The 23,521-nt window shown below is 38.7% G+C and overlaps 1 protein-coding gene across 2 annotated transcripts in view; it reads left to right on the top strand.

Annotated features, from left to right (window-relative positions):
• The window catches only part of syngap1b (synaptic Ras GTPase activating protein 1b), a 145,299-nt gene that overhangs the window by 112,717 nt on the left and 9,061 nt on the right, over positions 1–23,521 (top strand). The window contains exons 7-19 of one of the 2 annotated variants that reach the window (XM_038710670.1): positions 949–1,284; positions 1,448–1,592; positions 3,267–3,411; positions 3,548–3,784; positions 4,572–4,773; positions 5,456–5,658; positions 5,941–6,142; positions 6,577–7,110; positions 8,227–8,667; positions 9,313–9,486; positions 9,874–10,085; positions 15,332–15,404; positions 22,121–22,182. In XM_038710670.1, the coding sequence (XP_038566598.1) occupies positions 949–1,284; positions 1,448–1,592; positions 3,267–3,411; positions 3,548–3,784; positions 4,572–4,773; positions 5,456–5,658; positions 5,941–6,142; positions 6,577–7,110; positions 8,227–8,667; positions 9,313–9,486; positions 9,874–10,085; positions 15,332–15,404; positions 22,121–22,182 (2,966 nt within the window). Of the gene's footprint in view, positions 1–948; positions 1,285–1,447; positions 1,593–3,266; positions 3,412–3,547; positions 3,785–4,571; positions 4,774–5,455; positions 5,659–5,940; positions 6,143–6,516; positions 7,111–8,226; positions 8,668–9,312; positions 9,487–9,873; positions 10,086–15,331; positions 15,405–22,120; positions 22,183–23,521 lie in introns of both variants that reach the window. The other variant, XM_038710671.1, reaches the window with a different exon arrangement.

The following is a 23,521-nucleotide window of genomic DNA, read 5'->3' on the forward strand; positions in this document are numbered from 1 at the left end:
AAACCCACTGTAACCGACCTGCTAAGCACCAAACAGCAGACAGACACAATTAGCAACAAGCTGGTGAACATAGTGGAACATTTAGCAGCTATAGAGCCAGATAATTCCTTGAGGAGTTGGTAGAGACCAAAAACAAAGCTAAAAGGAGAGTGAATATCGGACTTGCAATCACCAGCTGGCCAGAAACACGACTCATTGAGTGATAATGTGGCCCCATAACTTCTGGATGTGTAAATAAGAAAGTGTTTGTCAAGAAGTTCATTAACTTATAAGGCGATGATATGTTGTTCACAACTTGTTTCTGCTGCTGCTGCCATAGAAGTGCCAGAAATCTGTTATTGCAGGGGGAATATGGGAATCGAATTTCTTAATCACACCTGAAAATGTATTTTAAAGTAGATGTAGAAAATCTCCACCAACATTTTACAACGGAAATGAGCAATTTGGATTATTAGAGGATTAGTTCAGCAAAAATAAATAGATGAGGAAATAATGTACTGTGAGGATGACTGCATTGTCATTCAGTGGCTTGATAATAAAATAGCCAATATCAAATTGGGTTGGTTGTACTGCATTTGTCTTTGTCATTTGCTTGATTGGCTTTATAACAACATGGTTATGGTTCTGCAACGGGCATAGTTTGGGTTGTAGGGAAATGGGAGTGTCTTCGAACTGCAGTGAGAGCACGCCTGAAGGAAAGACAAGCCAGAAACATCATGATTGATGAAGTTATCATTGAGTCATTGCCATGGATCAAAAACCCTATCAGCCCCCTGCAGATGCACAACATAGTGGCAATTTTGTGTTATTTGGCTGTGAAAAAAAAATTCATTATTTATTCAGTACTAAAGTTTTTAATGAACTTTTTTTTTCAGACTTTCAGAAATTGAAAGAAATGTTCTATGACACATGCTCATGTTGACAAATATCTACTTTTTTCTCTCTAAGGAAAAGAGCACATACTTAGGACTTGTAAGCATCCCCATCTCAAGCATAACTGGACGTCAGTTTGTGGAGCAGTGGTACCCGGTCATCCAGCCCAGCGTCCTCACCAAGGGAGCTGGTGTGGGAGGGGGGAAGATCATCAACGCATCCCTACGCCTCAAATCACGCTTTCAGACCATGAACATCCTGCCCATGGAGCTGTACAAGGAGTTTGCAGAGTACGTCACCAATAACTACCGCACCATGTGTGCTGTGCTGGAGCCTGTGCTGAGTGTCAAGAGCAAAGAGGAAGTGGCCTGTGCATTGGTGCATATACTGCAAAGCACAGGGAAAGCTAAGGTAGGGACGCCTCTATTTGACATATCGGGATTTGAAACTATGTGAAACAGATTTAAAACAAAGGCTTTTCAGTTATTGTGACCATAAAATCTCATCATTTTTTATTTCTGCTGTAAACATTGTATGTAATAAAGAGTAATAATTAAGTTGTTTTGTTCTCCAGGACTTCCTGTCAGACATGGCGATGTGCGAGGTAGACAGATTCATCGACCGAGAACACCTTATCTTCAGAGAGAACACTCTGGCCACCAAAGCCATAGAAGAGTACCTCAAACTGATCGGACATAAGTACCTCAAGGACGCTATAGGTGAGCAAGAATAGTTGCGGAAAACTTGATGTTTGAGTTTGTCACTGTATAAACTGAAGCAACTGCAATATTCACACCAATGTGAAAGTAATTTCAAATTCAGGAGATGAACTTTTGGAAGTTTTGGAATAACCAAACTTTTAATTAAAAGAAAAATCCTTCCTTAGATACTGTTACCCATTTCTCTCAGCCTGCCTTATTGTTTTTGCTTGAAGAGATAGTTTGGTTTTGTGAGGGAATTTTATTATTTCCTACCATACCCAGAGTTAAACTGGTGTTTTTTTAGATCTCTGCACATAGTTTGATGATGTATTGAATTACATGATTAGCCAAGTTCAGCAAGTGAAAGATGTGTGTGGGATCACGAAGCAGCTACTCTCAAAAGTAGAGACACACAGCTTCCCTAAAGAAAGGGAAGGGAATATAATATATTGTACACATTAGCGTAGCATCATTAATTAATGTTTTCTGTTTTGTGTTTTTGTGTAATGGAGTACATACAAAATCTTAACATTTACCTTGCAGTTTGGATCTAATATGTTGAACGTTAGCATATTCAAACACCATTACTCTGGATACTTGTAAACAGTAACTGGAAAGGAACTTTCATACATATAAAAACTGCTTTACATCAATATCTTAACAAATAAATAAAAAAGTTGCCTTTTTAAAAAATATAATAGATTTTAAATATAATAAATTAAATATAATATACTATATAATATAATTGCTTTATGTGAATATTATAACGGTAGATCGATACGAATACAATTTAAAAGCAAGATTTAAAAGGTGAAACTTGAAATGTTTCTGAATTGCACGGCAGATATTTAAGGTTGTTCCACACTTTTCGGTTCATAGACATAAAAGGGTGCCTGTCCGTACTTCTTTGTCTTAACTGTTGGCACATTTATTGCTTTACTCTTTGATAGCCAGGGAAGTGGCTAAGAGTATAGAGGGAGAGACTAAGTATGGAGGTGTGAAAACATTTAGATCTTTGTAATATAATTTAAAAATCAAGTCTAAAAGAGACACAGGACCAATGCAAAGACTGGTGTAATATTGTCTGTTCACTTATTTTTTGGTAATTCATTTCAAAAAGCTTTGCAATAATCCTGAGGAGAGAAAACCAACACACAAATCAATTTATTTGCATCCGGAAATGTCTTGCAACAGCAAGACATTTCTCTGGTGGAAAAGATTTTGTCCTCAATTAATTTGAAATAGTTTTTACACATTCAGTCTGTAATACATCATCTTCTTCCTTTATTTCTGAGGGTAGCTTTCTATACATGAAATTGATATAAATATTTTCTTAGTTTAAAAGTGGGTGTTTTGGCTTATAAATAAAAGTTAGACTTGATTGCAGGTTTTCCTTCTAGCTACAGTAGCTTGTTGGCTAATTAGCCTGCCACCCAAGTTTCCCAACTTTGTATTGTTTTTCAGTAATTCCTCTTTACCTACACTTCAGCATGTCCTGTGGCAATATTGCATTTGGTCTGTTAAATTTGCAGCTGATGGAAAAATCTCATACTCTCCCATAATGGATTTCTTTTATATTAGTCTATTATTCTATTGGTTTTTGTCGCTGTTGCTGTATGTATTAACAACACTGAACTGATCTTGGTGATAGTTTCTACTATTTTGCCGCACCTAATGAAATGTCATTTCTAGGGGAGTTCATAAGAGCCTTGTATGAATCAGAGGAAAATTGCGAAGTGGACCCCATGAGAACACCACCCTCTGTACTCCCAGACCACCAAGCCAATCTTCGAATGTGCTGTGAACTGGCACTCTGCAAGATCGTTAACTCACATTGGTGAGCACTTAATAAATAAATCATTTCATTTGTATTGAGTGAGTTTATTCCTCTCTGCTACTCCATTTAAAAAAAATCATGAGAAATGACAAACTCCACAGTTTGTTTCTGATCTAGCAGTATATGCCCTTCACAGTGTTTTCCCTCGAGAGCTGAAGGAAGTTTTTGCCTCATGGAGAGTGCGCTGTGCAGAGAGAGGCCGGGAAGACATCGCCGACCGTCTCATCAGTGGTTCCCTCTTCCTGCGCTTCCTGTGTCCTGCCATTATGTCCCCATCGCTCTTCAATCTCACCCAGGAGTATCCCGATGAGCAGACATCACGCACGCTCACCCTCATCGCGAAAGTGGTGCAGAACCTGGCTAACTTTTCCAAGTCAGTTTTATTATTATTATTATTATTATTATCATTATTATCATGTTCCTCTGTGAAGGGAAAAAGAAGGTTGACCATCAATTGCATAAAATACTCAAATTGTCTTACATTAAAAATATGTAATGTCTTCCTCTCGATTGATCTTGGAATACGATACGACCACATTCAAAACTATGTTTAGATCATATTGAGAAATTAGAAAGCCTTCACATTTGGACCATCTGTAACCAGGTATATTGGTGCAAAAAAGTTTTCTCCAGACCCATTTATTATTTTGTAATGACAAGTTTTGCTGTTATATTCTGAACCTATAAAAGTTGCGTGTTAAAGAGGTCATATTATGCTCATTTTCAGGTTCTTAATTTTATTTAGGGGTTGTACCATAATAAGTGTACTTGGTTTCATTTTTAAAAAACACCGTATTTTTGTCATACTGCACATTGCTGCAGCTCCTTTCATAAACGAGCCACTGTGCTATAACTCAAATTTGTCTCCGTTTGGTTTATTCAACGCTGTACCACATAGTTAGTGATGTGTTAAAGGTACCATGTGCCATTTTCATTTTAAACAAGCCCATTTGTGTTTATATTCAGTGACTCACACCTAAATGTCTTGACAAGGTGGCAGTGGACATGAATAAGAAACAGAACCTCAATTTAACACTTATCATATTTCGTGACATTTAATTTCACCATTCACCATGAATTGCTTACTTGTTTTCACTCATATTCCCTTCCTTCTCTTTCTTACCCTCCACCACTGGCTTTCCTTCTTTTCTCACCTGCAGGTTTGGCAATAAAGAGGAGTACATGTGTTTCATGAATGAGTTTTTAGAGATGGAGTGGGGCTCCATGCAGCAGTTCCTGTATGAGATCTCCAACCTGGACAGTGTGAGCAATGCAGGCGGCTTTGAGGGATACATCGACCTAGGCAGGGAGCTGTCCATACTGCACAGTCTCCTCTGGGAGGTCATGGCTCAGCTCAGCAAGGTAAACCCAAACATAACATGTCATATATGCCATTATAAACTACAATTTTACACTGTCATTCTTTCCAAAATAAGACAATAGTAATATTATTTTTTATTTTAGTATTTTATTATTTATGTAAGATAATATAAAACATGTTGTCCCTTTTTATTTAGTTTTTAGATTTGTCATCAATTGCACAGGATGTCTCTTGGGTTTTTAACAAGTTTTCATTTTTCTTATTTGGTAATACTGCTGTATTTTTAATCACTTTGGCATACAGGGATTGGACACCTACATTGTACCCTCTCATGTAACTAAGGTAAAAAATATAAAAATAAAAATAGCTACACATGATGATGTAATGCAGTCCAGTACACAACCACCAGTAATTATGGCTTAAATCAAATGAACCCGCTGTACATCACTTTAGGTGTTATTACTGTGAAGCCAAACTAAACCAAACTCAGAATGCATATGTCATTTCAAGTTGAATTTCAACAATTTAGTCTAAAAAAACTCTCACCTCAAACCTTTTTGCCATATAAGTGATAAATCAGGCTTGAACTGTCATTAACTTACAAGTGCCAGGTGAGTTGAGGTGGATATATGGTATTTTAATGAAACCCTTATGTTAGATAACTCAAAGAATTTTATTTTTAAATCCTCAGCAAAATTAATTTTCTTTTTCCTTTAACCACAGGATGCCATCATCAAACTGGGTCCTTTGCCTCGCCTCTTGAATGACATCAGTATGGCCTTGCGTAACCCACACCTCCAGAGGCAGCCCAGCCATCAGACAGACAGGGTGCAGGACAGACAGGCAGACAGGCTGCTGTCACGGCCGAGCTTCAACAGGGGCATCTCATCCGAGTTCCAAAATCTCATGATGAGGGATCTTAATAGGTAGGCGTTGTGACCATAACAGCTTTTGTCTGACCATCACAACAAAACCCATATTCTGTCTACTATTGCATTGTATTGCGAGAAAACAGTAAATATTCACATTTAAGAAGTTGCTACCATATCATTTTGGTATTTTATCTTAAAAAATTACTCAAAACGATTCATTTGTTGTCAAAATTGTTGCCCATTATTGTAGATCGACTAATGGATTTGTAAATGATAATAATAATAATGATTGTCTGTCTTAAGCTGTGGTTGGCCTTACTCACTGCTGTTCTCCAGCTCTATAGATATCACTCGCTTGCCTTCCCCTACCTCCACTGGAGGGGTCATGCCATCCCGCTCCCAGATGAGTTTTCAGGACCGTGACCACCCTCATCGAGCATCCTCCAAAGACATGTTTTACGTATCACGCCCTCCCCTGGCCCGATCCAGCCCAGCATATTGCACAAGCAGCTCGGACATCACAGAACCAGACCCTAAGGTGAGTTTTATCATACAGACTTGGGGAATCCTCATCCCATCCACTAGGTTTATCTTTATCAAAGTGAGGTTAGTATGACGTGCATGTTAGTCATACTTAATAGAATCTGCCATCGTGTGATCGAGGCTGTAGTATATCATGACATCTGCTTTTTTTCCACTGATTCACCACGCAACTCATCCTAGCGGTATTTCCTGGGAAATACTTTGAGGCATTCCGATATCCTGGCCTCGCGGTAAAAACACCTGCACCACCCTCACCCATACCATCCGTGGCCACCTAGCATACATAATAACGGGGCACACTAGCCTCTCATATCCCTTATTATCTAGGTTCTCAGTGTCAATAAAAGCGTATCTATGATGGACCTCCAGGATTCCCGAATGAACAGCGTGTCTAACCTGCAGTCGGTGGACATGCTCAACTCCTCCCAGGCCTCCATCGCCGGCATGGGCAGCTTCGGAGGGCTGAGCAGCGGAGGCGGTGGCGGCCTGGGGTCGGGCCTGAGCAGCCAGCTGCGGGCCGGTGGGAGGTTGTCAGCTGGCTCTGGCGGCTCCAGCATGTCCGGCGGTCTTCGGCTGAGCCAGCTGAGCCAGATGGGCACCACCACCGACTCGCTATCCCAGCAGCAGCAACAGCAGGCCGCCGCCATGCGCTACCCGCTTTCCTTCCAGAATCCCCTCTTTCATCTGGCGACTGCTGATGGGCCTCAACAGCAACAGCTCCATCACCAGCACAGCCGGGTTCAACCTCCAGCACCCCTGCTCCTGGCGCCAGACCCTGAGCCCTCTCACCAGACCTACATCCCACAGTTCGCCCATGGGGGGTTCTCTCGCAGCGAGGACCTGTCTACCCTCAGGACCAGGGACGGTCACCTGGGCCAACCCAGCATCATCCACTCACACAGCTACAGTGACGACTACAGCAGGGCTGAATATTCACGCAGGCAGATGTCCATGCAAGTGCAGGTACATGAATGTTCTCATGATGTCTTAAAGCCACCAGGTGTAAATTGCCATGACTCTTTTAAAATATTCTGATGGTTTTAGCACTTCAACTAATGACTGTTTTCATTATCATTTTTTTTATTTCATTTAGTGGAAAAAACAATAGAAAACATTGAGAAAGGGCCATCACAAATTCCCATGGGCCCAAATCGACGACTTGTTTGTTTTGTTCAACTAATGGCCTAAAAACTAAAGATGTTTGGTATATTTTTTCTTTATAAATGACTTAAACAATCTAAAAAATCATTTGACAGAAGAACTAAAACCATTAGTCAGTCTAGTAGCTGATCGACAGAAAATGCTTCAGCAACTGTTTAGAGTGTCAATCGTACATCTTCTTTGTCAAATGGGATTTTAAACTGAATCTCTTTCAGTTTTGGACCAGGAAGTTGTGATTAGCCTTTTTAGTCATTCTCTGACATTTCATACACCCAAAAATTAATCAAATAATTAAGAAAATAATTGTCTGATTATTCAGTAGTGAAAACAATTGTAGTTGCAAGCCATATTTAACAGTAGACAGGCACAATAAGAATCAGCCTTATTTGCCAGGTATGTGTACACATACGAGGAATTTGACTCAGGATTGTACATTGCTCACGATGTGCTTACTTATACAATAATACAATAACACAATAATAAAATCAAACACAGGGTACAGTATAGAGAACACATATATGCACTAAACAAAAACAATATAGACAGATTGAGACAATAGTGCAATGAGCAGAGTGCAAAGGTTCCGGAACTTCCTGGATGGTATTAGGTGTGTTTGAGATGACTGCAGCTTACTTTTGCCGACTTGATAGTCAAGCGTGAGATGCAGGCGACTGCTGGGGTGGGGTATAAAAAACGCATTCTACCTGCGTCAGCGCTGCAAAGCTCCGCATGAAGTCAAACGCACCTATTGTCTAGCTGACTCCAGGAGCAACATGCCCAACCATCGCAACCTTTTTTAAACGCAGGGCTGTTTTCTGCATGACTGCCCAGGTTGAAGGTTGAAGTTGAAAGTAGCATCATTTGAAGAACTGAAACAAGAAATGAAAATGCTAATTATTTACTTGTTTTCTTCCTAAGGATAACCTCCAACAGCAACAACAAATGATGGGCATGACCTCCCAGACCGGAACCTCTCATTCCTCTCTGGCCACCACACCCCCCTCCACAGTCCAACCCATGCGCCAGAGTTCTGTTGCCCCACCTCCCACCCAGCGCGTCAAGTCCCAGACCTCCCATCAGCTGTCCGTCAGCGCAGCTGCCGCACCTGCACCGGCTAAAACACGGCCACAAAGTGGGAATCTACTCCAGTCACCAGAGTCCGGCTACAGCGGCAGGCAGCACGGGTCCCGGCAGCTGTCCGTCAAAGACAACACTGCCCCGGGCCTGCCTCACCAGCAGAGCTCTGTCAGGGAAAGCCAGAGTCCACAGGGAACCACAAGTCAGAGCACTCAACAGTCACCACAGCAACAGTCTCAGCAACAGAAACAGCACCTGCTCAAACCCACCATGAGCAAACAGGTAACATCTGAACACTCTGAATTCATTTCATTCTCTATTCTTTTCTTCAGCACTCCAGATTTTTTCTTTCAGCACCTGTGCTCATAGCAACAGTGTGTGTAAGATGTCTGTAACTAAATGTGTCTTTAATTGTGTGTGTTTCGCTTATTGAGTAGTTATAAGGGCTTGAGTCCCACCAGGGTCCGGCCATGCTCAAAACGTAATTTATCGTATATCAACAATAAACACAGTTGAAAAAGACCAAAAAAGAAACATTTTAACTATGTATGTGAGATATGTAGCTGTGCAGATGTTGTAAAATGTACACGCCCTGTGCCCACTCTGATTGGTGAGTAGGACCGTAACAGGAGGCGCATGGCGCTTGTGATTGGTGAGCAAGTCTGTTACACAAGGATGACAACGGAATGAATTTGTAACTGCATGACTGTTAAAAAGGGTCAGATGCGCTGTTTAATTAACCTACATTTTTAATCGTAGTCTTCACGATTAGCTAATCACGTTCTTTCAAATTGCAATTTCAATTTGAAAACGATTAATTGTTCAGCCCTGATAAAAACCCTCTCAAATATCGCTTGTTATGAAACTGACTCTCATCCACTTAAGAATTTAGGTTCTCATATTCATTGTGCTGGCCTTTTTTCCTAGGTCGCCCAGTCTCCATCTACCCTCAATCCCCCAACCCCAGCCAATGAGCGAACAGTGGCCTGGGTCTCCAACATGCCTCATCTGTCGGCTGACATTGAAAGTTCGCGAATTGACCGTGAAGAGTTCAAACTAAAGGAGTACTCAAAGAGTATGGATGAGTCACGCATGGACAGGGTAGGTTTCACTTATATCACAGGCTTCTTTTATTCATGCTTGGTAAAATGCAGAGGAACATTGAGTCACGTCTATCATTGCTGAGCAGATGGCACTCTGGTGTAAACGCAGAGGTCCAGAGGTCTCAAGCTGTGTGGGAAACAACGCCAAGTGTTCATAAATCTTTTTCAGTGTTTTCAGTGGTATATTCACTGTACATCAGCCTTTGTGCAACAGCTACTGTAATTTTAAATATCTGGAGGTGGTTTTTCTTTCCAGTATCTTTTAAATTCATGAATGCGCATAAAGAACTTTTAAAACCACTAGCCACTGAGAATTCAAGCTATGTAAACACTAACCTACTTAAAACATTTCTAGTTTAGCATTCTCTCCATATCTCTGCCTCAGGTACGGGAGTACGAGGAGGAGATCAACTCCCTGAAGGAGCGTCTGGTGATGTCCCACAAAAAGCTGGAGGAGTACGAGCGGAGGCTCCTCACGCAGGAGCAGCAGACCAATAAGATCCTCCTACAGTACCAAAATCGACTTGATGACAGTGAGAGGAGGCTACGCCTACAGCAAGTGGAGAAAGACTCCCAAATTAAAGGAATAATTAGCAGGTAAATGGAGGCTGTTGTTGGGATGGAGGGCAAAAGACAGCTAAGACGTCATGTGGTCTTTTATAGTTAGGCCATTGGCGGGCCACATTGACTTTATTTTTGTTTATTGTGACGCCTGTGGTGACTAGACTATATGAGTTTTCTTCTAAGAAGTGGCATATTCGCTCAGACTAAGATTGCAATCATGAATTAAAATACATTATCATACTCCTGAGCAGTAAGTGGAAGCAGTAGTCTTTGGTTGACACAGTACAACTTTAGCATATTGGATTCTACTTAACAAGAGTGAAACATGAACTTGAAGCAGTGATGTTTTTCTCAAGATACAAATATTGCATATTGGAATATGACTATTTACAGGGGTTGTTATCTTTCAAAGAATATTGGAAGGTAGGAGGTTGTTTCAGTTTCATTAAGTACTACAGCCCTGGGAGAAAGGCAGGGAGCATACTGTATATTAAAAGCCAAAGCTGCAGACATGTAATGAGTGATAAATTGAATGAGAAACTATTATGAGGAAGACAGAGATATATATCTTCTTCGATAAGCATGCAGGGCATGTTCCCTTGGTGGTTGGTTCTCTTCAACTGGACAAAAAAGTCTTTGATTGTCCTCTAAGCTCTCATAGCAAATCTGCTATCAAGACCTCACAACATGGTTTACTTGTTGTTCAAGAGCATCATATTTTGGTTGACTGTGGAGAACTCCAGCTGAGCCCTAATTTATTGAGTGCTTGGGTGAAATTATAATGGTGTAGTTATTGAGTGCAGTATCTACTTTTTATTGATCAGCCACAAAATTAAGTAGTTGATGGGAAAAGAGTGGAATATTGATCGTATCTCAGTTGTATACAGGCACGAACCACATTTTTGCTGTGTTCTAAGAATTCCTTGAGCATTTAACTGTTACTTCACATCTGCAATGCTGCCTAAATTTGCTTCTATTTATTTCCCAATGTTGCATTCAGATAAAAAAGGCTGTTAGGAAAAGAAGTACAAGATTTTCTTGTTCACAACTTATAATAGTCTATGGTCTGAAACTGAAGGGTGGATATCTGTGACAGAGAATATTGCCCCTTCTAATCCACTCCAGGAAAGAAGACATGGAATGAAGACAGAGACAGTCCTGCTCGTCTTTTATGGGAAAACATCTAACCTTGTATATAAAAACATCCTTTAAATATCCTCCCATATACTTGTGCTCTTGCACTTATCATCAGCCATTTCTATGAACAGCTTTTAACTGGATCTTGGGATCATTTCAGATGATTGCACTTAGCCTATTTTCAATTGACTCTCCCTCGAGATTGCGTTGTAAAAGCACAAGAGGACTGAAGGTTTGATAACTTCAGAAACATGTCTGCACTTTTTAAAGCAACAAACGGCATTGTTTTGGGCCTTCAGGCAGAGGACAATGGAAGGCCATGGTTTAATATTAGCTCTTCCGTTTTAAATCAAGATGAACCATGTTCACTGAAGGACTGCTGATGTATATTTCTACAGAGTGAACATGGGGGCCGATACGTCTCTCCTTTTTTGCATTCATACAGTACTATGGTGGAATATGAAGAGGGGAGAGAGTCACAGACTATGATGAAGATTCAAGCATAAAGGCATAAAGGAAATATGCCACATAATAGATGGAACTTTATCAGAGCACTTAAAGCCTAACAATTGATTTTTGCTCCTCTGGGGCATATTGCTTAAAGCGAATACAGTAAGCATAGAAGGAAGCTGATATCTCCAAGGCTTACACTTGTAACTTGTGTGACTTTTATCATCTGACCACACAAGGATGTATTAAGTAGCAGATCTCTATGCTTCCAAGTCAATTATACTAACAATTTACTGAGCCAGACCATGTCATCGAATGTATAGCAAGACTTGTGCATCATCTGAACACATTTTAATTTCAACATATAAATTATGAGCAATGCAAAGAGTGCAGAAAGTGTGGATGCCAAGAAACATGGTCTCAGGCCATCATATCGGATTGATTGGACACCAAAATCTTAGTGAGAAGACAAGTGTAGCCTTATTTCATCTTAATTTGACTTTTATGTTAAATTTTCACATTCAAATAGATTATGTTGATACAAATGCAAACTCAGGTTCTGCAAAAAGGAGCATATGTGATCTTGAATTTATGGCTTCTCTGTAGGCTGGAAAAAATCTCTTGATCTGCAGAACTTAAACACTTAGCGTTGTGTTTGTCAGAGACTTTCTTTCAGAGAAGCCTTAATGTTCTGTGCATAAACTTTACTATTTAAGCTTTGAGCACATCTGAGATCTGTCATTAGATTACATCCACTTTTTTGTTTCCAACAATCTAATTTAAACCAAAGCAACGTTGAGTTTTAGTTTAAATCCACTGAAAACACTGAATCCACTTTACCTGTAGCACTTGTATTTATATATTTTTCTCTAGGGTAGTGACCCCATTAGTTGGCTACAGGCTCTCCACTTTTTTGTCAGAATATTTGAATGCCTTTTGGTTATTATAAACATAAACTATTTATCTTCCCCAAGATGTGAACTAAACAACTGATTTACATATGTGAGATGCAGTGAGTTCGCAGGAATTAATGGTCTTAATTGTACCTGTCATAGTAATAATCTATTTTTAACTATAATCCATAGCATATTAAAGTTTGTGATGCAAGAGCCATAACAATAATAATATATGAGATATATATGAATTCTATTGATAGTGAGATTATAAGTATTTTAACCTTGCAATAGCTAACTTTTTAGCAGCAGAAGCGCAATAATAGATACAATATGTCTACATGTGCTGTCTGTGCATTGCACATGCAGGATCCTGCTGAGGTGTATTGTATGCATCTTGTGTACATAAAGAAACAATAACTTCCTGCCAAAATCTTTTACCAGGTGCCATCCACAGTATCTAAACAGAAAACATAAAGACCTGGAATACTGTAAAGTGCAAAATACCACTGAGACAACATGACAGCAATGGCGTGACTCTTTGACAACAGTGTGTTCTGCAAAGTGTGTTCTTAAGTTCTCAACTTGTGTTTGGGTTATCTGTATGGTGTTTGTGAATGTATCTGCATTTTAAATGAAAGACTGCAATGAATATTATTTATTAATTAGAGCGAAAAAGATTTTCTTATATCTGTATGATTTTGCTGTATATGCTTGGTATGACTTTTGACCTGCAGTCCGTCATTGGTGGTGTCCAGTGACATGGTGATCAGAATAGATGTTTAAGCAAGTAGACAGTACTGTCATTTAACTTATGCAGTTACAGTATGATTTAAATATTATTATAAAAAGGGCAACCATATTATTTTTTTTTTCCTCTCCAGAGACATAGATAATAATCTGGTGTCAGTATGTCCACCTCTCTTTTGTAGCAAGAATATATTGATAGGCTACTACAGCAAAACTTATGTTTAAATCTTGCAAGTTAATTCATAGTGGTGATGAGTTTTGGTTTGATGTGTGTGTGATCAATATCGGTCTGATTGGCATGGCTTGTAGCAACAGCCAAGGGTTTATAGTCACTTTTATACGGACCTGTTTCAAATGGTTGCAAATAATTCTCAGTTTGTTTTAACCAGATGGGTGGGGGTCTGCTGCATCAACACAAATCACATGTTGAGAGGTAAGTTTTCAGTCAAAGACACATACTTTATGTTGCACTTGGCAAAAAAAGAAAGTATTTGCAGCTGATTTTTGATCCAGGTCTGTTGTTTTTTTCCATTGACTTTACTTTAGTTTTACATCCTATTTAACACCTTTGTCCTCCTGCCTTTTTTTCTCTGTAGCAAAATATTCAGACAGTGTGACCTCACGTTGGTAGATACACACATTGTTTTGACTACGTGTACGACTTGACCTCAAAAGCACACTACTTGAAGTACATCTGAATACAAAAAGCTTTTTTGTAACATATCACCCACATGAATCATTGTCTGCCTCTTGAAGTCATGTCAAAATCTTAATGCTGTACACCCATGTTACATTCCATTGTTTTTTGGGACAGTGCTTATATTTCTGTCTGCTTACAGTATGATTGATTCTTTTCTTTTCCAATTCTCTTCTTTTGTAAAATAACTCAACATTGTACATTATTTATGGAATAAAACATCCAAACACTTATGTTTGAAACTTCACCTGTGGATTTTCGTTCTTTATTGTCAAACACGTCCGTCTCTGTGTTCTGAATAAACGATATGAAGCTGAAGGTAGCACTGAGAGAGACAATACGACTTGATTGGTGGTATATTTATTCTGCATGGAAACATGGTGGCAATTAAATGTTCCTGTATACTATTGGCTATCTGGCTTAGGGGCCTAATGAACACACAAGTTATAGTCCTTCTGGTAATTTTACCCTGACAAATTGACAAAATTGCAAAGTTACTATTATAAAGGGATACTTTCCCAGCAAGCTTATTTCATGTCAATAAATTGCAAGGATGTTTTTGCTGCTGCTGTAAAATAACGGATGGAAAGTCATGAAAGGAAATCCAATGAAACCCATCATGTAAAGAGGTCTTTTTTTATTCATACTAACTTCTATTTGGCATTCATCACCACCATAACAATATTCACAGTTTTGCCAGTTGGCTGTGCAACTGCAAGATAACTTTGTGAGAGAAATATCCTTGAATGACCCTATCTGGAGTAAATCCCTGGCACTTGGATAATCACGAGAGCCGGGAAACCTGCACTGTCTGATGGCTCATGAAAACTACAGTGAAGTCTTTGAAATCAGTTGTCAAAGGATTTTCCACCAGCGCCTTGGTCAATCCATGTTACATAAGATGGTCAATTCCCTGGGGATGATCGGGATCTGTTACTGAACCATTCACTTCATATAACTGAGTGTAATTGTCCACAGTTGGCCGTAATTGCACTTTTAGTACACCTTAAAATGGGTATAAATGCTTTGATGAATCCCATGGGGCGAGAAGAAAAAAGGCTCCACCAGTGAAAATTGGCAGTGCCTCAGAAAACATGGCTTGGGTTTCTGCTGCTCAACATTTGCATGGGCTTAAAAGATTGAGCTGCCTATCAGGTTTGGAATTCAGGTTTGAGATACAGGTAACCAACATCTTATCACTGTGGTGGTGTTGAGACAGATGTGAGGAGATGCATCTGCTCAACTTCTTGTTAAGTATCATCTTGAATTCATAATATTCCCTCTCTTTCTGTCACCCCTCCCTTCCCCTCTCTCTCTCTCTCTCTCTCTCTCTCTCTTTCTCTGCTTCCAAGACTCATGGCTGTGGAGGATGAGTTAAGGGGAGGACCAGTGATTGAGCCAAAAACCAGGATTTTCGCTGATCAGGTCTGTGAGACTGCTTCTTCTCTCGTCGAGTCCGTGCAATGGCCCGTGCTATCTTCTCTCCCCCCTCTTCTTCTCTTTTTCCCCTGCTACTGTTATTATTTTGTCTGCTGTGTGTATGTGGTCCCTCTGATTGTCTTGCCCTGTCCCTGACCTGTCCCTGTGTTTGGATTTGACTGCCATCTGTCGCCAACATACCTGGGAGCTTTGAAGATCAAAATGTGTTGCTGTTTGCATTTCTCAGCTCAAGCTATCGAGATGTCTGACTCTAGCTGGATTTCAGAGCATATCTCGGTCTGTGATGATGATGTTGCCAATTGTGTAGTTGTTTCTGTCGAATGTTTCTGTCGAGCATGTCAGGGGTTGAAACTCCTGTTTCATATAGGATGTAGAACCAGACTCACAATCGGGTTATTGAACAGCTGAGCCCCAAATGCTGCGTGGTGGTGGTGGTGGTGGTGATGATGCTGTTGTGTCTTCAGGAGAGTCCCTCTTTAGTCTGTTTCATTTCATGCTGTCAACCCACCCCCTTTCTTATTCTGTCAGCACACCTCCAAGCATGAGTCATGATGTAAAGATAGTGTACTTGTGAACATATGCGTGCATATATATATATATATGCACACACACACAATGCGTAATTGGGTTGGACACTTGGAAATTTGTCCATATCAGCTTCTTTTAATTATAACCCAGGGGCTCTCATAATCAAACTGAAATAATCATTCTTTATGATTGACACCAGCAGTGGTGGAAATAGTAATCATATGTTTTAGCACTCAGATCTTTACTAACAAAATATACTTACTTAAAGTAAAAGTACTAATTGTGCAGAACGGCCCATTTGAATATAATGTGTATTTATTAATGTGATGCATCAAAGTATTCATCATTTTAATGTTGTAGCTGGTAAAGGAGGGACATATTTTAGTTACGTTAGATACAGCCGAGTTTATAAATCTATTGTGGGTCCATGTGACACTTTTTAATGCTAATCAAATAGCCTTCAAAAAGCTACAGTAGCCCCCACCTTATGTGTTCCTCCTTTCATTTTGTTGTATTTGTGAGTTTTTGTGAATTAATTGCATGAAAAATAAAAGAAATTCCTCATGGTAGATGTTACCCATCAAAACAAAGGGGAAAAAATAATGCAACATGCCAAAGGGAAGAGCTGTCAGAAGCTTCAGAGCATCACGTGATGGTCATTATTACAACTAATGTGACAATTATATATTCTGAGAAGTCCTCACTATTGTAGAGAGTAGTTACCAGGCTTCTGTTTAGGTTACCAATGTAACCTGTGATCTTGGGGTAATAACTAACTGTTATTTTCATTATCGATTAATATATATATATATATGTATATATATATATATATCGAGTAATTGTTAGATCTACAAAACCTAAAAAAAGCCCCTAAAATGTCTTGTTGTATCCAACCAACTGTTCAAAACCCAGATACAGTTATCTTCAATTTACTATGACGTAGGACAAAGACAATAGCTAATTCTCAAATTCTAAATCTAAAATACATAGAATATTTACTTTAAACCATTAATCCATTACCAAAATAAATTTTCTCTTGACTGACCAATAGACTAATAGTTCAGCTCTACTGTGATGTTGCAGCTTCCTGTTTGTAGATATTACCCCAGTTGGGTAGGATGGTGAATTGAGTGCCATAAAGTGTAAGTGTGGAAAGAAGTATGTGGGATTTGATTTAGTGCAGATTATAACTATTATAATTTAAATAAAGACTCACATTTACTATAAAGAAAATGATTCAGGACTTTTAGAATGAATCATTGGGAGTCTTCGTTGTCAGCAAAAAAATGTGTTGTACCTGTTTTCTGGGGCTGAGCATACAATATTCAATCAGTATTATTATTCTGTTTTCAAAAGATGTGATTTTAAGACACAGCACAAGGTTTGGGAGGATGCCTTAGGACAACATTACAATACTGTTACATAGGGATTCTATTGTATTCTATTGATTGTTCCCTCATATTACTCCTGCTTGTTGTTGCCAAACATTGGCAGGTGAATTTAAAAGCCATTTGCCAAAATGCAACACACATACATAACTTACAACGCATATAATAAATATAAGCTTCAATATTCACAGAGTGGTCACGTGAAGGATTGTTGATTCAGAGCTGTAAATGTAATTTAAACTTAAAATTACATATCTGTCATTGCAAAAGGTTTGCTCACATCACTATATCAGGTTGCCTCTTCAACTGTGTCAAAATTCTAATCATGCTTCAAAAAGATGTGCTCATAAACAACATTACCATGTTTTAAAAGCAAACATGTCTTTAATTAACTTACATTATTGTGTCTGTCTCCATGCTAACAGGTGCTATCCTCATGGTTTACTTTCAGATTTCCCTACACAATTCATTACAATTCCTAATTCAGATTTCTTTTCCTTTTTTTCTTCAAATTTATCCTTCATTTAATCACATCCAAACATTGTAAAATAATGTTTTGTATTAACCATCTTCCGAAACTAATATACGGTTTAAACTGATAAATAACTTCCTTCCACTCTCTCCCCTCCTGTTCTTTTTTAACCAATTACTTTCATCTTTCCCCCTGTAAAGCGTCTTTGAATATTTATAATATCTATTTTATTCATAGAGGAGCTACACACCTTTACACTTGGCAGTACATCCATGATTGAATTGAACTAAATCATTGCATTGAATTGTTGATACCAAACTATGGTCTTTCTCTATTATGGTAAAATAACCAGTTGGTAGAGGAGATATTAACACCAGAATTTAGCAGCAACTAATGGCTTTAAATCTACCAGTGACAATTAAACTCCAATACTGCCTTGGTGAAAATGTATATTGGATTATAGAAGAGCACACTGCTAGCAGCAACCTGCTTAACATTCAAACTATGCTGGAGGTTACCTTCAGTGTGGTGTTTGAATGAGGAATGTTCAACTCATTCATTTCAACAGATCAATCCCTTCAAAGTTAAATCATGGCCTCAATCACTTGAAGGTTTTATCAAATAATATGCCCTATGTGCTTCTAGGTTGTAATAGTAGTTTTGCTTTACTCAAGACGTCATCATGCTTCTGTTAAAGCAGTTGAAAAAATCTGCAGGAAGATAAACTAACAAAAGTCATTGGTTAAAAAGTGAGAGTTGACTAAAGGTTGACCTGAGTGGGGGAATCTTTGTTGTCAAAAGTAAAGTATGGCCACTGCATTTTATAACAATAGCAAACCCAATATACAAAGATAACTGTGTTAAAACCATTGAAAGCTAAAGAGAATGAATGCTATAAGGCAAACATCTGTGATTTAACACAAAGGTTACAGCTTGTAAAAAGACTTTACAGCCATATGAGTGACTCTTTTTGACTTTACTTAGGCGCAATGGGGTTTTGAGATAAATGCTAATGTCAGCATGCTAGTGTTATAGTCAAGACCGCCCAAACCGAGACCAAGTCAAGACCAAGACTTTTAGGGGCTGAGACCAAGTCGAGACCAAGACGGAGGGAGGGCGAGACCGAGTTAAGACCAAGACCAGTTCCCCACATTACATGACACACAATTACTACTTCTAAAAGTGATCTGAAAGACCCACATTCCCATTAAAGCACCCACATACAAACAGTAAGAGCTGAAATCAACGTATGCATCTTTCTTTAACACTCCTCTTGTTTTACATCAAATCAAAGTTAGGATGTTAACAAATAAATGAGATGAAAGCAATTTATTGATATTCCAAAAGTTATGGTCTTGAAATAAAATCCCGAGTCCTCAATGTCCGAGATCGAGACAAGACCGAGTACAAATGCGGTCAAGTCCGAGACGAGACCAAGACCATCAAAAAGTGGTCTTAAGACCGGTCTCGAGTACTACAACACTACAGCATGCTAACATTATGATGCTAAACACAGTACCATGTTCACCATCTTAGTTTAGTGTTTTAACATGTCACAGTAACATTTGCTGATTAGCACTAAACATAATGTGCATTTAAGGATGATAGGAATGTTGTTAGTTTTGCAGTCATAAACCAAACAGGCCTCGGTGCTACAAGAAATGTTAAGAGATTATCAAAGATGTAACAGTTCATCCTGAGGGGGTGTGTGAATGTTTGTACAAAATTTCAAGGCAATTTGTCCAACAGTTGTTATATTATAGATATTACACTCAAAACCACAAATGTCAACCTCGAGGTGGCACTAGAGGAAAAGTCGCAAAGTATGTGTCACAAGGCCGTTTTATTCATTTGGATTAAATTATACAGGTGTTTGTGTTACTGCCATTTAAATGGATAACAGTAGGCTACTAGCTGATACACAAGAAGAAATGTGATAAGATGGAAATCCATTATGCTGAAATGCTCCTTAAATCTATCTTGTTGCTATAATAGACTGTGCTTAGGATGTTTAGAAATTACTGGTCAGTTTTGTATTTAAGCTTCAGGGCCACATAAACCACAGCACTTACAACAAGCAGACAGTTCAGTCAAGTGTGATGACACTTGGGTGAGACTAGTGCACACGCAGCAGCTGAGAGGTGGGGAAAGTAAATTGATAGGGAGTGAGAGGGGTGAGGCATGATGCCATTGTTTCCTCAGGCCACTGCTGCCAACTTCAAAAACAACACCTCACACTTAATTAGACCACACTCACATAATAACACAGGTGCAGGATGCCATAATCTTCCCCACAACAGTATCCTGATACCTGCAAATAATTAACACTGCACAAGTTGACTTCCATCCAGACATTTTGAATTTTCAGAACTGAAATTACAGAAGGATATTTATCAAAAAACTGCTGTATGAGTAAATAAAAGCACAATTCAGAAACTGATAAGGTAATAACTGCCAGATAATGTAACAGGGTATCTGCAGGTCTTGGAAAGTATTAAAAAGCGTTGAATTCAGTTGTATTATAAAAAAAAAAGGCCATAGAAGGTTTAAAAAAGTGTTGAATTTCATTTACAATGGTGGTGATTTTTTTTAAATATTTGTTTTGATGACAATTTGGTTTTTTGTATCTGGTTGCGGGCTGTTGGGAGACATACACTACTAAACTACAAGTGACATTGGTGTAACATTGGATGGTGGAAGCTGTTGAATCCTTTTGTGGAGTTTCAGTCAGCAGCATCAGACCTGTAGCAAACACTACTGCCAGCAACAGTGGCTAGCAAGTATATCGATTGCAAAAAAGAAATGATGTATGGTACGTGTGGTACATTGAGCTAAACATAATGCAGCCTGATACAACAGTCCTACAATTAATACTTCATGAATGTTATAAGTTCAAGAGGTTCGAGAGGTGTTGATTTAATTGTGTAGTTATTTTAGAAGATTTAGTTTGTGGTAAATACTGACTGTCTAATATTTTGTTCATCCTATTTAAATCAAAGAATCACCTCTCTGCGTAGTGCAATACAGCCCAACAGGACCACAAACTACATCCTCCAAAATGATCACAAAGTCAATGAATATATGTTTTTAGTAAAGAAATGTTGGTCTTACTGGTTTTCCTTCATCCTTCGCTTTTGAAAAATGTATCATTTCAATTACACTCTGTGTGTATTAAAAAGTTATTTAAAGGTTCACATTTAATTTGGTGAACACTGTGTAAATTTGGTAGCAAACATGTTCAACAAAATTGGTTGAAAATATAAGAAAACATGTTAATCCAATAAATTACATCAAATTATATATTTCAATTGGGGAGACCTTTTATTATACTTTTTATATTATTTGGCAGTTGCTGCACATTTTCAGTTGTAAAAATTTAAACACTTATTATAAGTTTTTTTTAACCATTTACCTGTTAAATTGATCATTTATAGAACCTTCCTTTAGATGTTGCTAAACTTTTTGAACTTTTTGTTTTGTTGATCCTCAGCAAGGTGTGTTTAATGAGGAATCTGCTTCCTTGCAGTGACATTATTCATATCTCTGTTTCATAGATATAAGATCTGATTGCAATCTTTTATCCACACTCGTTGCAATTTCCTGAATGTTGGTGTGTGTGTGTATCTGTGTGTGTGGGTTGGGGGGAGGAGGTTGTGATGCGTATTAAGTAAAATGCAAAAATCCTGCAGTTTCTCTTTGGTTTTTGGCATAGTGTATTAATGTAAATATAAATCTGAGTTTTCCATGTGTTTATATTCTTCTTCATAGAGTAGATAATTGCATGTTTTAAATAAGCATGTTTTTTGACTGTCTTCTTGCTTTTTTTGAACCAGGAAACATGCAAGACTCATCTTTCCAAAGTCTATTGGATTAATCAGTTGCTTTCAGATGCAGATGTCACTGGGAGAGCACAATTTAACGCCTTTTTCTTTCTTATCCTAAGCATGATTTCTGTTAATGAAACAGCATGGCACGCTGCTTTAATGCTTTCAGGCTGTTGGGTTGTCTGATAATGTTGTGCGTGTAGGGTTGCCATTATGTATATGTATGTAAATGTGTGTGAGCATTTTTGTGTATATTTATGTCCTTGTTTTCTGTTCACTTTTTGTTGCGCATTGTGTATGTATTGTTTGGGTGGCTGTTGTTTTCCTCAACCCTCACTGCCCTTCTTAATCCTCCCCTCCTCCGCACACAAGCCGTCCCTCCTTCCTTTGCTGTCAGCTTCCTCCTCCTGCCTCCTGCTTTCCACTCTCCTCTCCTCTCCTCTCCTTTCCTCTCCTCCTATGTTGATGAGATACGGTGATTTCTCTTAGGGGAGGCGTCAGTCCATCCTAGTGCAGCCCCGTCTCGCGCCTGTCCCACCCCGAGTATCCAGGTAATAAACCAACCGGCAAACTCTCACTCTCCATCCATAACCTGCTGCCTCTTTTCCACTTCTGCTGTTCTCTATGTGCGTCCCTGTCCATATGCAGCACCCTGTGAACTCACTTCAAGCCAACACACTGACAGGCCCACTTACTGTTCCATTTATCTTTGAGAAAAAAGGCCTGCCATAGAATTTTTGGACAGAGGTTACTTGAAGGGCACACCTCTGTGTGGAAAGAGTCACAATAAAACATTTCAAAGATTTAAAGCTGCACTAAGCAACTTGGCAGCAACTGTAGTAACCGTACATCATGTTATACAATATCAGTTACCTGCACACAGCACCAGGCCGAACTGTGATCCCTTTCTACCTAAGGATACCAAATGGCCTAGTGAGGTTGGAAATGTAATAAAGATGAATAAAAATATGCCCTGTTCCAACGATTTCAACAACAACAAAAAAACAAGAGAAGCTATGTCTAATTGATGATCAAGACAAACAGAGGTAAATCAAGACTCTCTCTGGCTCTGTTTGACTTAGCTAATGTGTCGTTTTAGCAGACAGAGTGGCTGGATAACTTTTGCAAGCTAGCCACAGACAATGTTTCTTGACTCACAGTTGGAGCACTTCTGTGGCTTCCCCACCACAACAAACGAGAAGTGCTGATACATGGTGAGATGTTGCGTGATATATACGCTTTCAGTGGTTTTTCTCCGTTACTCTGACATAGTTTTGTAATTTCATTCATTTTAGTCCTGCTCATAAAGGCTGAGCTCAGGTATTTTTCATATTAGCGAAACATCCATCCACACAGCAGACCACTTTGCAAAGTTGATGAAATCGGAGATGTGGTTGATGACTAGATGTCTGGAACCACGCTTTAAGCCTACCTGTAGCCAAAACGAATAATCTAGGAAACTAATCAGAATTTAAAATCTAAGTCATATTAATTAAACAGGATGGGATGTCTGTCTCTGTTAGAGTCCCATTTCCTGACTTAGGCTGAAAAGATCTATTTTTACATGCATATATTGTCTAATGCAGCTTTAAAGATTCTTCTTTACTGGCAAATGACGAAAATGTCTAATTTATGCACAGTGCCATGATTGGCATTGTATGAAGTAAACTTCCTTTTTTGACATTTTCTTTGTTTTTCTTTCTTTGCCTTCTTGTATCCACTGTTACTCTGGAAATATTCTGTGACAGACTTCAAAGTCAATTTTATTTGAATCATTTTAGAAAATTTAGGTTGCTTTTTTTCACTTTATGTTGACCAATAAACATATAAAACATGTCTTGGCAGAAATATAAAGAAAGACATAGAGCTTTCTAATGTCATTTCAAAACA

The sequence above is a fragment of the Micropterus salmoides genome, unplaced genomic scaffold, assembly GCF_014851395.1.
Source record: "Micropterus salmoides isolate LMB-PRFRI ecotype aquatic unplaced genomic scaffold, ASM1485139v1 Ms_hic_scaffold_11, whole genome shotgun sequence".
NCBI classification, from domain to species: domain Eukaryota; kingdom Metazoa; phylum Chordata; class Actinopteri; order Centrarchiformes; family Centrarchidae; genus Micropterus; species Micropterus salmoides.